We start from the raw sequence: 15,685 nt of genomic DNA, 5'->3' as shown, positions 1-15,685 counted from the left end.
ACTGACAACAATCAGGGACAATTAATCTAACTGTCACATACTCATTCATACACATATGTGCTTCGAGCCAGGAGGGAAAAGGGAGGAAGGGGGGGATCTTTTTTTTTTTACATGACAACGTGGGAGGAGTTCCCTCCCTCACTCGTTCAGTCAGTCAGTTTTTACAAGCTGCTGCATGCAGCTTGCTCCACAACGCGTGGGTGAAAGCAGAAGGAAGATGAGAGGAGAAGAAAGGTGGGAACTTGCAGCTGCCTAACTGGGAATGAAGATGCAAGAATGCCCTGTGGAGCCTCCGCCACATTTACGCACACCAGCAGAAGTGATTTACTGTGAGAAAATCTGAAGAAGAGCCGGATCCTTGGTGTTAAGAGCCGTCATCTTGACTAAGAAAGAAAAGTTTGCCTCAGAAGAAGTCTTCATTAACCAGCAGAGATGAGAGTGGACTTTTCTACAAGTTGGATAGTCCGAGGCTGGATAACATGCGTTTTCGTCACCTTTTACGCACAGGTAAACACATTATAAAATGTTCGGTAGTGCCTTGCGAAAGCGTTGATAAGGCTTTATTGTAAACACTGTCTTCCATGCGCTACTTTTTAGGAGCTGTCAAGTTTTATTCGAATAAGCGGACAAGGAGGTATTTAACAGTAAACCAGAATATGTGTCATCACATCAGATGATTCTTATAGACTGGCCAGAGGGAGAAGGAGGGGTATGTACAAACGGAGGGTTGACTTTTTTGACTGGAAACAGTTGTGTTTGGGTCGCGTCCACCTCCCCTGTTCTTACCGCAAAAACGCAACTGGCGACTGGATGCTCTACTCTCTCTACCAAACATTCTCTCCTGGTCCAGAGGGGACCGGCTCTGGCCAAATGGCTCATCGGGATATTAACTCTGCCAGAGGTGTCTTCCAAAGTGAGAAGCAGATTCCAACAACAGAGATCCAGAAGGGTAGCCACTAAAACTAAAAAGATTCGAGGATTTTGTTGCCTGCAAGAATGTGATCATTTTGTCACTGTCACTATCACCATAAGATTTAGAGGCAGTTAAATATATTATGCATCACAAAGCATCACTTTTTGTGATCATTTTCTTTTTTTCAATGCATCAGACACTTAAATTGTATATGATTGTATGAATTATGTCTCAGCTGATCCACTGCTATATGTTCATTGGGGGGGAAAAGTGAATGCCCCATGACATGTTGTCTATGTTGTTTAGTCCAAGTGTAACTCCATCCAGGTGGAGTGGTTTACAAGATGTGGTTGTAGTGGTGGGACTGCTGGGCACCAGTGATCTATCACTGCCTGTTTGCCTATATTACCGTAAACCAGCATCATTATGACTTTAACTGGAACAGACCCTGTTTTTCTTCTCTGCTTCTTTAATGCTTAGGGAGGGCACTGCATCTTGTCCTGGGTCTCAGCATTGCCCATGCAGAGAGCTAGAGAGGTAATAGCCCAGAAGAAATATGTTTTTTCACTGTCAAATGCAACTCACATTTGTTCAACTATTGGCAACAAGAGTGTAATGCCTGGAAATCGAGAGTGTGGAAGGGCAGAAATATTTTTCATCTACGTTTAAAGGTGACACTGCAAACCTCTGGCTTTGTTTTTTTTTCTCACCAAGGTCTTGCCATTACTGACTCACAGTATCCCCAAAGAATTCCCCTTCATTTTCTTGGTTTTCAACCACTTCATCCAGTCGATTCCAAATTTGTTTCAAACTGTCTGTGTGACATTGAGCAATAGCAGATTGTTTCAAGATGTGGAGCACTTAAAAGTCAATACATGATGAATAAGCAGAGCTTTGGTGGACTACTTTACTTACCTATTCACACAGCTCCTGTACTTTTTATTAGCCGTCTTCTCTCAAACATGAATTCATGCAACTGACCAACAAACCCCCTTTTTTATCTTAATAATTTTCTTCATCATGCGCTTTTATCCATCCATCCATCCATGCCCCATCACATCAGTATTCAGTGTTACATCTACGTTGACTTGAGCAATAACAGTGCGTTGCCTCAGACCTGCAGTTTTTATTGCTATGAAGAAAATCCCAACTAGTTTTTAAGATAAGACAATGCAAAGTGTGTCTGATTAATACTTGTGTAATAATCCACAAAGTTTTGTAGATGCCCTTATTAAAGTTTTTGAACTTTTTTTCAGAATCATGAGGTTTTAAAAAAAAACTAATTTGTGCAGGTGGCACTTCAAAGGATTTGTTTTTATGGCTTTTAAAGAATTAATCACAGGTGCATACATTGTACAAAGATTCAATTGTGCATTACTCGTTTACAGCACCCTATCACAGATAAGGTGATTCTGGATAAAGTCACGCTGTGCTTCTCTTGGCTCGGTGCCAGAGGCCGCTGTGGCCGTTATGCAAATTCTCTGGTTCTCTAGCAGCAAATGGAATGCACTCTGCGTCACACACCTGGATCACACAAGGATGTTAAAAAGATAAACAACACAGCTAGAAAAAGATGATTAAAAAAAGGGTAGTTACTGAATAACACAGGAGCAACAAGACATCTAATGCCCCTTTTGCCTTTTTCTTCATCCACCCATTCTTCCTTTCCCCCTCCCCTGTCTCTTTCTTTTCACAACTTCTTTTGGATTCACACAAACTCAAACATAAGTGTATATGTGAATCCATACAGCAGATAAAGTTAGCTTTGAGGTTGAACGTTCTGTCTTGGCCATCATGATAACCTATAATCATATAGGGTGGATCAGCTCTTTTCCTCTTACATATATATTTAGTGAGTCGAAACATACTGCTCGCATCACTGAGACTCAGTGTTTAGATGTGGTGGTAATGAAAATACAACTCCCAGCATTCTTTTGGCTTCCTGTGTGCACTCTGGCCCAGTTGTCCGGACTGACCACCACCGACTAACTTTGGGTCTCCACATGCCTGTCCATCTATCTATCTGTCTCCAGTACACAAAACAATGAGCTTCTTACTGTAGCATGGGAACCTTTCCTACGTCTGTCACTTCTGTCTGCTGCGGCACATGGTCCTCATTAGTGCTGCGGTACGAGCTATGAACGCAGAGCATCATTATCCCTCTGGTTGGAGTCTAGAAGAAAGACTGGTTGATGTGTGAGAGGCTTAATGCGGGCAATTAAATATTTGCCAGTGTTCATGGTGTGCTGTTGTAGCCTGAGGCCAGACAGACAGTCACTGATACTAATATGGAGGTGTGAGAAAGAAAGAACAAGGGAGAGAAGGGAGTCCCGCTATCACGCTATTTTTTTCTCATCTAATCTTGATATTATTTCATTGTGTATCAAGAAAAACAACAACTCCGTGGTTCATAATGTTATTGTTGTTGGTATAAACTACAGGAAACTTTTTTTTTTTAGTAAGAATGGGATTGTTTTAGAAAGGTTGACATCTCTATGCAACAAAGTGATCCTCTGTATTTGGTGGCAGTGGGAACAAATGAAGGAAGTCATATCTTCAACAATGTAATGTATAAATATGATGGCCAAAGTGACATTTAATTGCAGGATATTGAAGCTGTTTTGTATGCAGATATTCATTTAGGAAGCAGAAGAGGTGGACTGCAGAACCCACTGATAAAATCCAAAACAGTACTTGTATCATTGTTGTGAGTTACAGTCAGACAGATGCACTGTGGGAAAGAAAAGATAGCCATTGATGATCAGTACGATGCCAAACAGACTTATGAATGTCGCCCGTGGGGAGGGAAGGAGGATGGATTTGTCACTTAACTGGACTGCTGCAGTACCATCAATGTTTCTTTTTACTGGTCAAATTACAGCGTGAATGAATTAGTGTTTACTTTCATAGGGAAAGAAGATTTCAGAAGGGCTGAATGAGAAATAGAAGAAGGCTGGTGCGACGTCAGAGTGCAGTCAGGCCTATAGGCTGTATTTTTCTACATTTATATATAGACAATGTGGCTTTGGCGTAGTCTGTCATAACAGCCAGATTCTCTAATTCAGCAGTGTGGCTAGGAGTTCACCAGCTTCTAATTTAGGGTGGCTGGAGGGTGTATACAGTGTGTATGGCTTACCTTTGTGGCCTTTAACTACAGTTCACTTTCACAGTTTAAAACATAAATATTCACTTTATGTTTATGCTATATCCTACACTGTTGAATGACAGCAGGAGACTTAGCATGTTAGCATGTTAGACTAGGATGAACTCACTCCTTTTTTATTCACATCATTTACTTGAGGGGCAAATCCTGCCAAAACATGGAGACTTTCTTTTAGCAGCTCTCTAATGGGGATTAGATAACTGAAGCCAAGTGTAGTTCCAGTTGGTTCTCCGTATGTAAGTGGTTGTCATTAGGGTTTGATTTGCCGGTTCGGAGGGTGTATAGTGCTTTGGTCAGGTGTTTTTTGAGAGTGTGGAAAGAATCCCTGGGTATGTCTTGGAAATATTTCAACCATCCTCCTCCTCTCGTTACTCACCGCCATCTCAAAAATATCACGTGTGGATTTGAAAGATAAACTTAAGAAGGAGAAGGATTGCCATAGAGAAGACTGGTGTCCATTGAGGGGAAAAATAAATGTCTCTGATCAAGCAAATCCTATTTGGATAGAATGAAAGATCTCATGTTTGTTTTATATAAGGCTGTACGTGTCCTGTCACATATAAAGCTAAACTGACACAAAATGACAGAAATGTAATTTTATATCTTGATATTCTTTTTTAGGATGTGTTCTCCAAATCTCTCCAGTGTGATGAAACACAATATTTAAAAGGCTCCAGATGCTGCAAGAAGTGCGAACCAGGTAATAACAGACACACACACACACACACACACACACACCAACACACACACACAGACACACACACACACACACACACACACACACACACACACACATAAAAATAGATTTCCATTCACAAATATCCTAAATGAAAAGAGGAAGGATGTTTAAAAACGGAACATTATGGCTTAAAATGGCTCAGACGTGCGCATGTGTTTTCACAACCACACAGACACACAATTTGCAATAACATTTGATCCACTAGAAGTACCCACTTACTTAAAGGAGGAAAAGGGCTCTAATTTAGTCAATTTCCTTCTTCTTTTCTCTTCTTCCATTAAGTTTTTAGTGGTTACTGTGATTATGTACGGGTTGTTAACTCCTTTGGTCTTTTTTTCCTCCCTCTGACTCTATCACTTTTTGGGGGAATTAGGCTTCCGTGTGTTTTCCGACTGCACTGATTCCCAGCAGACTATATGTGTTAAATGTAGCCGGGGTGAATACCAGCCTGGCTGGACTGAAAAGACGCGCTGTCTTCAGCAGAAGTTCTGTGACCCAGGTCAGTACATGCAGCTTTGCATGATGATTTCAAAATGCTGCTCAAATGTAGGCTTTGTACAGATTTTTACATATGAGATTATTGTTTTGAAATATATATTGTTAATTAACATTGGAGAACAGTCACCTTTTAATATAAAGCTCCAGTACAACAACACCTCATAACTCGCCACATATTTAGGTCTCAAAAAAAGGGTTTAACAAAGTATTTAGTAATGTTGTATTGATTTCAGAGTTCTTTTTTTGTATTAGAAACGTCACAGAAAATGTCCCTGTGTGTAATTTTGACGGAGTCAACTCCGTAAAAGTGTCTCTTGGGCGGAAAATTTGAAGATGAAATGTACCGATTTGTATCATTATCACAATATCTCTAGTTCTTTGTGACAAAGCCGATTCCAAATTTAACACAAGCAGCAGCACAGATAGACTGAGGCTTGCAGAGTGGAGCTTTAGATGCAACACGCATGATCGTTCCTTTTAAGTACTCGGACCTACCTTTGCTCTAAAACACTCTCCTCTTTGACCGCCAGTTAAGGGTTTTATGGAAAGGCCGGAAAACCCTGTGGCAGAGGAGCCATGTCGCTGCCTTTCCAACCTCCAGTGCTATCCCATCAACTGTGAGTACTGTGAGAGGATACCCACCTGCGGTGCCGGATATGGACTCGAGGTCGACCCCGGTGAGGCACACTTACACGAAATACACCTTGAAAAATGACAGCGTAGTGTCACATAGAGATAAACTTCAATGTCTGTCATTAATTCCAGAGTCTACTAACGGAAGGAAGACATGTGTTGCATGTAAGAAAGGCTTCTTCTCTGCTGACAACAGTGACGAACAATGCAAACAATGGACTAAGTAAGTGTATATATGCACACACAGTTCTTGCTGTAGGGAAAATGCAGCTGGGTAGTTGTGGAACCCTGGACCTGATACCAGCCTCCACTGCTGGCCGGATCAGTAACGATGATGGTGATGCCGATGGAGAGAAAGGATGATATTGTCTTTTTTCTCCATCTGTTCTTCTTTCTGTCCTTCATCATTGCAAATCCAACTGTAGAGGCTGGCACGTTGGCAGATTGTCGTATCAAATGTAGAGGGAAAGAAAACAACAAGCAGCATGCCCAGCTGTACAAATATGCCCCTTCACTGTGCTTTTATGATTTCACCCTCTCTTCTAGTTGTAAGGCTGAGGGCAGGAGCGAAACACAGCCAGGCAGTGCTCAGGCTGATGCAGAGTGTGGACCACCTGTCTATGGTAAGACATGGACACATTCACTGCAGTCTGTCACCATACAGAGCCAATTTAACGCATACATAAATTCCATTTCCTAGGGTAAATATAGTTTTGCTACTTGGACATTTCAATTTTGCAGGGGATGTTGAAATAAATTAGAAAAAGTGTATGAGTTATTGCATCTTTGATAGATAATTATGATTTTTTTGTATCAGACAGTACATGTAGCGTAGTAAACCAAACTCTGAACTCCTCTTTCTTGAAGGTGCTGCACCCTCCTGGGTTATAGTTTCAGTGCTGTCAGTCATCACTGTTCTGTGTCTCCTCATCCTGCTCCTCTTCTGCTACAAGGACAAGCTGAAATTACTCTCTGGTAGGTTACAGTCATATCATTCTTTAAGTAATCCTCTAGCTACGTTTCATTATTGTTCCTTACACAAGTTTATAATGTCAAGGTGTCATATATTGTAGACATTGGTTTAAAACAGACATGTATGTACATATCAAAGTGGTGCACAAAACTGACTATTCTTATTAAGAATGCTTTTTAGTTTTATGAAAACAAAATAGTTTTGTTCTGTTTTAATTGCTGTTTAAAATAGATCCCAAATTGTTCACCAACCTCAACCAACATCTTCACTGGGGATAGTTCTGTTCCTTCAATATTAAGGTGCAATATGTTGTTTCTTTGTCTAGTAAATCTGCGATCCTGTGTCCAGAATCTGAAGAGGACTAGGATACAACAGGTAAAGTGAAATTTCAGTTTAAAAAACAATGGGAATGTAACCTGACTATCCCCAGATGAATTTCGTTCTGCCTTGCTTCTGCCTGCACTCCGCCTAGTAAGGTGGAACGAAGTTCATGTGGTGGGGGTCAGGTTAATGGGAATACAATGTATGATCAAATGGAACAATTAGGAACAAATACACATTCCTACATATACTGTATTTCTACATGATGTAGGCTTTGGGAAACCACATATTTCGTATTATTCCTGCAAAAAATCAAAGTGTTTTTTTCTCATTCTAGGAGACCTTGGCCCCTCTTTACCACAGCGGAGCAGGAGTGGGAATAGGTGGAGGCCCTGGAGGCCACAAATGTACACCATGTGAGATGACCAAACTCATTTGTCAAGCACCCCACGGCCCCACTGATGAGGTCCCATGCACCTTCCCCCCCTCTGTTCCCGAAGTCAAGGTCTCGCTGCCCTTTACAGGGGACATGACAGAGGAAGAAAGGACCCAGGGGAAGACAGTGATGGAGGATCAGAGTGAAGGGTCCGGAGAACCTGAGGAGGTGTCAGAAGAAGAGGAGGTTGTGAGTGCATCTCCTCTTTCGGCAGGTTCTTGTGTGTGTGTCCTTTCCGTTCGTGAGCCATTGGAAGTAGGGGAGAATGAGGACTGTAGCCAGGCTGTCAGTCCCGGGACTACAGGAACCTGCTCATGTGGAGGGCTGGATGGAGAACGTGATGTAGATGAGAATGGGAAAGAGGAGAAAAGTGAAAGTGTAAGGGCAGACAATGGTGGAGAAAATGGTGATGGAAATCAAGAAAAGGTGGTTTTGTCTAAGAGTGAGACAGGTGTGGCATCACTTGTCTCCATTTCTCCTCCACTCCTCCACACCTCTTCTTTAATCCCTCCATCCAGTACACTTCCTGAACTCTGTCTGTCGTTGTCTCAGGCTCAGGTGAGACCTGAGTTCAAACCTCACCTGACTGACAGGTTGCTGGTAAAACAGGAGGAATTATACAGGCTGGCAAGTACAGACTCCACCTCAACAGATAACAGTTCGACCTCTGGATTGACCTCGGTCAGCCCCTTGATGACTTCATCTATTGATCTCTACCTGGATAAGCCTCCTGAGGCCTCAAGCCCAGAGCGAGGCCAGGGACATTCCTGGGGGAATAGTAGGGGAAACAAGTTCTCTTCAGGGGAGTCCGAACTAGAGTGCTCACCTGAGAGCCTCCACAGTCAACTGGCTGAACCAACATCAGGTTAGTGCAAAAAAAAAAAAAAAAAAAAGACACTCAAAGACACTGACACAAAATTACACTTGGTTCTCCCTAAAATGCTGATATGGAATCTCATTTCTGCCATAAAAACTGATGAAATAATAGGACTAAAAAAAAACATTATGAAAGGTCAAAATTATGAGATACTGAATTAGAATTGTGACTTTTAACTGGTGCGTCTAAATTCCATCCATTTTTTCCACTTATCTGGGGCCGCGTCGTCAGGGCAGAGGGCTTAGCAGAGTATTGCGGACTTCCCTGTACACCTTCCAGCTCCTCCTGGGGGACCCCAAGGCAATCGCAGGCCAAACAAGATATTTAATCTCTCCAGGGAGTTCTGGGTCTAACCTGGGGCTTTGTCCCAGTTGTACATGCCCAGAAAACCGTTAACGGGAGGCGCCCAGGAGACATCCTGATCAGATGCCGAAACCCCCTTAACTGGCCCCTTTCGACGCAAAGAAGTAGCGACTCTAGTCCAAGCTCCCTCTATATGCCTGAGCCCCTCCCCCTATCTCTAAGAGCGCACTCACACTGTCCGCCCGTACCGTGCCCCGTGCTTCGAGGGTACTTGCCCCCCCCCCCTCCCTCTCACCCCGCGAGCCAGGCCCGTTTAGACTCACACTGCCTGGGCCTCGGCGGAATGCTTCTTGCCTGCCTATATGTTATCACGCCGTCACAAGTCACACGCATTGATTGACATCATGGCGATGCGTCGCTTTGTTTACAAATCTTTCCATAGACCTCTGAGTTTTTGTGCGTCTTGTCCAACTGTTTTTGAATATTTTCATCCGACCAAATCTGCAGTAAACACACCACCTCCGCATCACACCAACGTGAACCTTTCACCGCCATTGTTTTAAATGTCTGCGCATGGTCCGTCCTTCTTTTTTCTATGTCCGAACAGGCGCACATAAAATGTCGTCAGGCCGTAGGCCTCTTGCTCGTGCTCGTGCTCGTGCTCGTGCTCGTGCTCGTGTGCACGCTTGTGCTCGTACATGTACAAACGTGCTTTACAAAAGCCCACCTCTCCCAAATGGTCCGTGGCCGGCAAGTGGGCCGCAGCTAGGCGCGGTACGGTTGCACTCACACTGGTCAAATGAACTAGACTTTACCCGTAAAACCTGTTTGGGCAAGGTACGGATGGACAGCGTGAGTGCGCCCTGAGCTGCAGTCTGAAGCCAACAGTAAGTCATAAGTTGTACTTAAATTCATAATATGTAGAAGTGTATTGTAACAATTACTAAAAAAGTCACACTTATTGATTTTTGGAAAAGTCTGATTTATTGTTGAATAATTCTGACTTAGAGAGCCAGTCTCATTATTTTAAATTACTATACAGTAAGTGTAGTTATTAGTGATTTTATTTTCACCCCCCAAATAATTCCATGCAAATTCTGGAAATTCTTCTATACATCTTAGATCCCCAGATAGTCACGGTAGTTTTTTTTAGTTCCCTAGGGACAACACAAAGGTGCTATGGAGCTAAATATTTCATGGATATTTTTTGCTATGACCACCTCAACAATGTCAATGAAATCTGAATGCATAGTGGTTGTGTGCTCTGCGGATAAGGGGTCATTACAAAGACTGTGGGATCACAGCTGTGACTGCCAGGTCGGATTCTGTGTTCTTTGTTTGTGTAGGCAGTCACCACTGTATTGCCACAGGGTCATACCCGTACACGATTTGATGTACTACATAGCAGCATTTTCTTTCCGCAGAATAGGTTGGACTAGAGACCAAGAACAACAGAATGAAATTCATGTTGGTTTTAATGGAAAGTTTTACAGTCACATTGTTGAACTTGTATTGTTCTCTCAAAGACCTTTACACACTGCCAAAGAGAAAAATCTCTGGGAAACATATTTATGTATTTCAAACACTGAGTGGTTATGGTTAGTTATAAAAGCAGTATTTTCAGAGCAGTCTGATCGGGACAGTGGTTAGCTCAAACTGGCACATTATTAGGTGAACATGCTGAACACAACTCATAACAGACGATTGGTTTCAGCATAAGAATGAGAAGTGTGTGTGTGTGTGTACATTTCCAAGAAATATGTTTTATTAAAGCCAGTATTGATAGTTGGACGCTGAATTTTGGGTGGCCACACAGGAAGCAGGAATAAGATATGTGAGTGTGTGATGAGCTAGCGAATCACCAGAACCACACTCTAACATACAGTGTTGTGTGTGTGTCAGTGTGTGGACTATGCCATCCACAAAGCTCCTGTTTACCCAGAGTTCCATAGGGTTGCGCAAAGTGACCACAACTTTAATTGAAGCAAGATGTGTGTAGCTTGAGTAATACTTTTATAACTCTGCCCCCCCCCCCCCCTCCCCCACCCCCCAACACACACACATTTTTTTTCTTTTTTACTCTCACTGATGACTGGGTTCTTTAATTGCACTGTGGCTGACCTGAAATGAACACCATTTCCCATCATGCAGTAAAAACAGGTGATTAAATGGACTTCCCGCATGTGCTACTTAAAGGTTAAGCAAGGGTCAGAGGTTTCACCTGTCCACCTGAGATATTTTTTTTCACAGTTTCCTTCTATTTGTCTCATAAAGTTCACACATAAAACAAGTACAGTGTACTCCACTGCAGCAGTTTTGGGGGTTAAATGTTTGTTGAAGGGACTCAGCGACAGTAGTAATGACCCAGATGTGTTTTACTGGCTGAGGAATTAAACTGGCAACTGTCCAGGTAAGTTGAGCAAGATTTGGGGGAGAACTGTTGTACAATTGTGGTTTGCTTTGAGATCGAAAAGAAGAGGGGTTCTACAAGAGTTCAATTTTACAGCCTTTGCTTTTAAAAACCCTGTCAGTAAACTGTATTGCTACAATTGTTGGGCATTCAGAACAATCAGCTTGGTATTAAGAAAGGATAAACAGAAGTAGCCAAGCAGATTCCTTAGAGCTGTGTTTCCAAAGTTGTGGTGAAATGACATATTTTCAGGCCAGACCTCTCAGACTGGTATTCCGGGAAAAGCTCTCAGATTGGGAACACAGAGACCAACTTTCTGAGTGTGTGATTGTGTCTTTGCAACTGCTACGTGTGCTTGTCACTGTGTATGTGTAATTGTATGTGTATGTGTATTTGTGTGTGTATGTATATGTGTGCATGGGTGAAAAGGTGTCTGATAAAGCCTGTTTGCTTACATTTACATGGATTATGTGTGTGTGCGTACATGTGTGAACAGATGAGGCCTAAACTGTGAGTCACAGCCTTTTGTGTCAGCTGGAAAGTCAGACAGGAGGTTGGATAAAATAGGAACCAGAGGCTCAATTTGGCGAGAGATGGCTTACAAAAGAAATGTAAATGTTTATTTCCTTATTCACCTGGTTGGCTGAAATCTTTGTATGAACATGGACATCCGCTGATGAGTGCAAGTTTGTACAAATTATTTTGCGGCAGGTATCACATTGCAGATTTACAAATGAAGTTGAGATAAACAATGGAAGGTTATCTTCTGGAGAAACATGCTGCAATACTGAATGGAAACAAAGGTTGAGAGGGTTGAACAGCACTTTTTTTTTTTTTTTTTTGCATTTATTCAGCCATGGCTGTAAAACACTAAACCCTTGACAAAAGTCAGATTTTCAGGTCTTGAGCTTCTCACGCTAAAAAGTGCTGGACACTGTGAAACAAATAAGGTGGAAAGGATAGGATATGGCGGTCTATGTAGCTGCGGCCTCTTTGTGGTCATTCTGCATGGTCATTACACCCACTGTCCATTTGTCATCTGAGGTTAGCCAAAATAAAGTCCCTTCTTCACTGACATCATGAATAGGGGAAGCTCTATCTGCTTGTGTGTGGGGGAAATTGCAAGGCAGTATCTTACTCTATATATATATACATATACATATTTCTACACATTTCCCAATAAGGTGTCATCCACTTGTCTTTTGCGAAACCAGTTAGAGTAGGACATGTTGATTCATGTGTCATGTAATCAAGGCTTTTGTCACACTAGCTCACTTGTGGCCAAAAGTGTAGGTATTTAACTTTTTTAGAAAAAGGCAGAAAAAAATGTATGTACCATGCAAATATTCAAAAAGTTTCCCATTTCTCGCCCATATACCACTCTTGTGCCTAAGTCTTTATATAGTTTCGGTTTCTCAGAATCTCTTCTTTTTCTCCCGCATACATTTTTCCATTCAGGTCAGGTGTCTGGGAACCACAACACCACCTCCACCCCGAACGGTCAGGTGATGAACTTCAGCTGGGACGTCATAGTTGTCTGTGTCAACCAAACGTCTCCGAGCTCTTTCCAGGAAGAGGCCAATGAGACGGCCCCATTTTTTGCGAGCAGCCAGAGGTCACAAGGGGACTCCATTTCCCAAAGTACCACGCATGAGGAAACACTGCCAATCCAGGAATTGATGGTGGAGCGGCCGCTGGAAAGTGAAAAGTGACCAATGGTTGACATTACAGTGATCATCTCTATAGCCATCAGTTAGACATTGCAAAATTGACCTCTGATCATTTCTGTTGGTTACTTCACCTTATATATCTTCGCTCCCAATTACATTTCACAAATACATGGTTAAAAATACAATATTTGTCTTCCACCAGCTTTCAGTACAAACAAAAGGAAAGAAAGGCTTTAAGTTAAAATTAAGTTACAACTTACCGGGTTGTGAAGCTATCGATCTATACCACATCATTTGTTCGAAACTTCCTCTTCTATAATAACTTGTCCATTTTTTTAACACAGTCATTGAATCTTGCCTCAGGCATCTCTAAAGTGCCTGTTTTCATTTTCCATTGGAAGGCTGTGTGCTTCCTCGAATGGAAATTCCCTCCAGTCCAGACAAGGATGGGGTTTTTGTTGGGAATTAGATGGGGAACTAAAGTTCAGACTGGAAGAACGTCATGTTTTTATCGTTGTATGGAAATTGAAGCTGAGTTATGATCAAAAGGAGTTAAACATGTTTTATTTCCCACCTTCCATCATTGACCAGCCCATGTTAAAGTCTGCACACTCCTGCTTTTTAACCGGTCTAAATTTGACATTTGGTTCATTTCAAGAATTTCCTTGCATAACAAAATATCCACCATGTGGAAAAAATATGTTTGCTCTTACAAAATACTGCCATAAAGGTAAATATTTGTATGAAAGAAAATTCAATCTTCACACTAGATTAAGATCTGGCTTTTTACTGAGTGAATGTTCCTTCTTTTCTGGTTTACAGAGTTTAACAAAAGCTAATTTAGAGTAAAGAGACACATCAAGTTTTGGTACGATGCTTGTTTATTCCATACCTAGACTTTTTCTTTTCTCTTCTTACTGCACCACAAGTGCAGTCTGTGTCTAAGAAAAAAATGCTATGCATTTGATAAGCTATTTTATTACTGGTTTGTTTTGTTTCATTATGATTTGATATGCAAGCCTTAATGAAGAAAAGTATGTCAGCCTGTTTATATTTTAATGAATTTTACAAAGTAGATATTATTTCAGAATGCACAAGTGATCGATGTTTGTATATATTTCAAAAGAAGCATGATGTATTTGTGAAGCATGAATGAATATTCTCCTTGTGCTTCCTCTCATTTGATTCAAGTGTGGTTGTGTTAAATGGAGCCATTAACAGCAGACCAAACACACACTGTAGGAGTTACAGGGGACTGTTCAGTTACAACCTCATCATATGTATGCAGCCTTACATTAATTATGTACATATTAATCCAACCAATTCCACAGAATGACTGAAAGAATATTTTGATTGAAATTAAATATGTTTTGCATCTAATCCTTTCAGGGATGGCTGCCATCCTACATTCTGTGGTTTTTTCCTGTCAACTTTTCTATTCTGGGTTTGTAGTTTAGGTTCTGTAGTCATTTATCTCCTCTTGATGATCTATAATCTTCTTGAAGCGATGCTAATTACACATGTGGCAAGGCCTCTCTGTCTTTGTCCCCGTGTTGACAGACAGACAGACAGGCTGCCTTTCATCAGGCCTGTGGATGGCAAGCACTTGTGAGGGGAAACGAAGCTAGCAGTCAGACCAGCTAGCGTCACAGAGAGACCACATGAGAGGAGCTGGCAGAACTCTTTTAGGCCTGGTTTGGGTCAGCAGGAGTATGTTTATATAATCTGTGTGTGCGTGTTTGTGCTTTGTGTGCGTGTGCGCGTGCACATCTCGTCTCAGCTTATTCTATGGTTGTTTGTGAAAACAGGAAGTTATGACTGGCTTTCACATGGTTTACATGAGACCTGGCTGCCTGGCCAACACAGAACCTGACTGTAGATTGCTTTTTTATTTCAGCCTTCCATGTGTGAGAAAAAAATCCTTCATTTGACTGAATGTAAGACGTCCTAAACCACTGCATGTTGCCACAGTCCACCCCCTAGTGGTAACTGTATGTTAGGGCAACAAAAAAATAAGAAAGCTTGAGTACATATGAAAATATCAGATTTTTAAAAAGTAGTATTAGACAAGACATGGCTCTGTGATCCTAGAACACCACATAGAACCCATTTACCAACCCACACACTCAATTTTTAACTACTAATTAAATAATCCTTTTCACGGATAAAATAAACTAATGGTCACCCCCAAATCAGCCTTGCTTACAGCTGGGTGATAAGTTAGACTTTCCAGTGGAAAGCACCAGAAAATCCACAGTGTAAAAAAAATGCTGAAATAACAGTCGGCTCACCTGTGGATCCAGGTTTTCAATTTCACCTGCAGTGACTCTTCAGCACAGACAGATTAGTTTTACTTCCTCAGTTGGCTTCTTTTCTTCTTTTTCATTCAAGAGATGCCGTTTCCAGTTACTTAACATATAATGATTCTACATGCAGGACATGCGGAGCTTTAAAGGGGTCTAATCAAAGTACCAAAAAGGTATATAAGGTAATTTTACATAGCAGCACCTGGACATTTCTGGCAGTTCCAGACTCAATACTTGACTTTATACAAATTTGAGTTTTAGCAGTCTAGTTTTTTGGATCTGGGAGAGAGTTGTTCATGTTTACTAATACTTTGGACTGTCTTAGACAATAGGTATAACATGATTTTTTTTAATGGGCATAGTTCCCCTTTAAAATGCTGCTGTCATGTTAATGTGTTGATGAAGGAAACATTTTAATCTTTTTAATAAAATATTTTTCCTTG

General features: G+C 41.5%; 1 protein-coding gene across 1 annotated transcript; it reads left to right on the top strand.

The window, feature by feature from the left end:
- The first annotated feature begins 212 nt into the window (after positions 1–212).
- On the top strand, positions 213–14,540 carry tnfrsf11a (tumor necrosis factor receptor superfamily, member 11a, NFKB activator). Its single transcript, XM_083935979.1, has 10 exons — positions 213–507; positions 4,698–4,776; positions 5,189–5,314; positions 5,844–5,990; positions 6,079–6,169; positions 6,493–6,569; positions 6,814–6,921; positions 7,245–7,294; positions 7,578–8,541; positions 12,725–14,540. Exons 1-10 carry the CDS (start codon positions 433–435, stop codon positions 12,976–12,978), a joined length of 1,971 nt encoding a protein of 656 aa, XP_083792105.1. The 5' UTR covers positions 213–432; the 3' UTR covers positions 12,979–14,540.
- The last annotated feature ends 1,145 nt before the right edge of the window (positions 14,541–15,685 follow it).

This window comes from Echiichthys vipera, assembly GCF_963691815.1.
Source record: "Echiichthys vipera genome assembly, chromosome: 21".
Taxonomy (NCBI): Eukaryota; Metazoa; Chordata; class Actinopteri; order Perciformes; family Trachinidae; genus Echiichthys; species Echiichthys vipera.
Note: the sequence above shows the minus strand (reverse complement) of the source record. Positions and strands in the feature narration are given on the sequence as shown.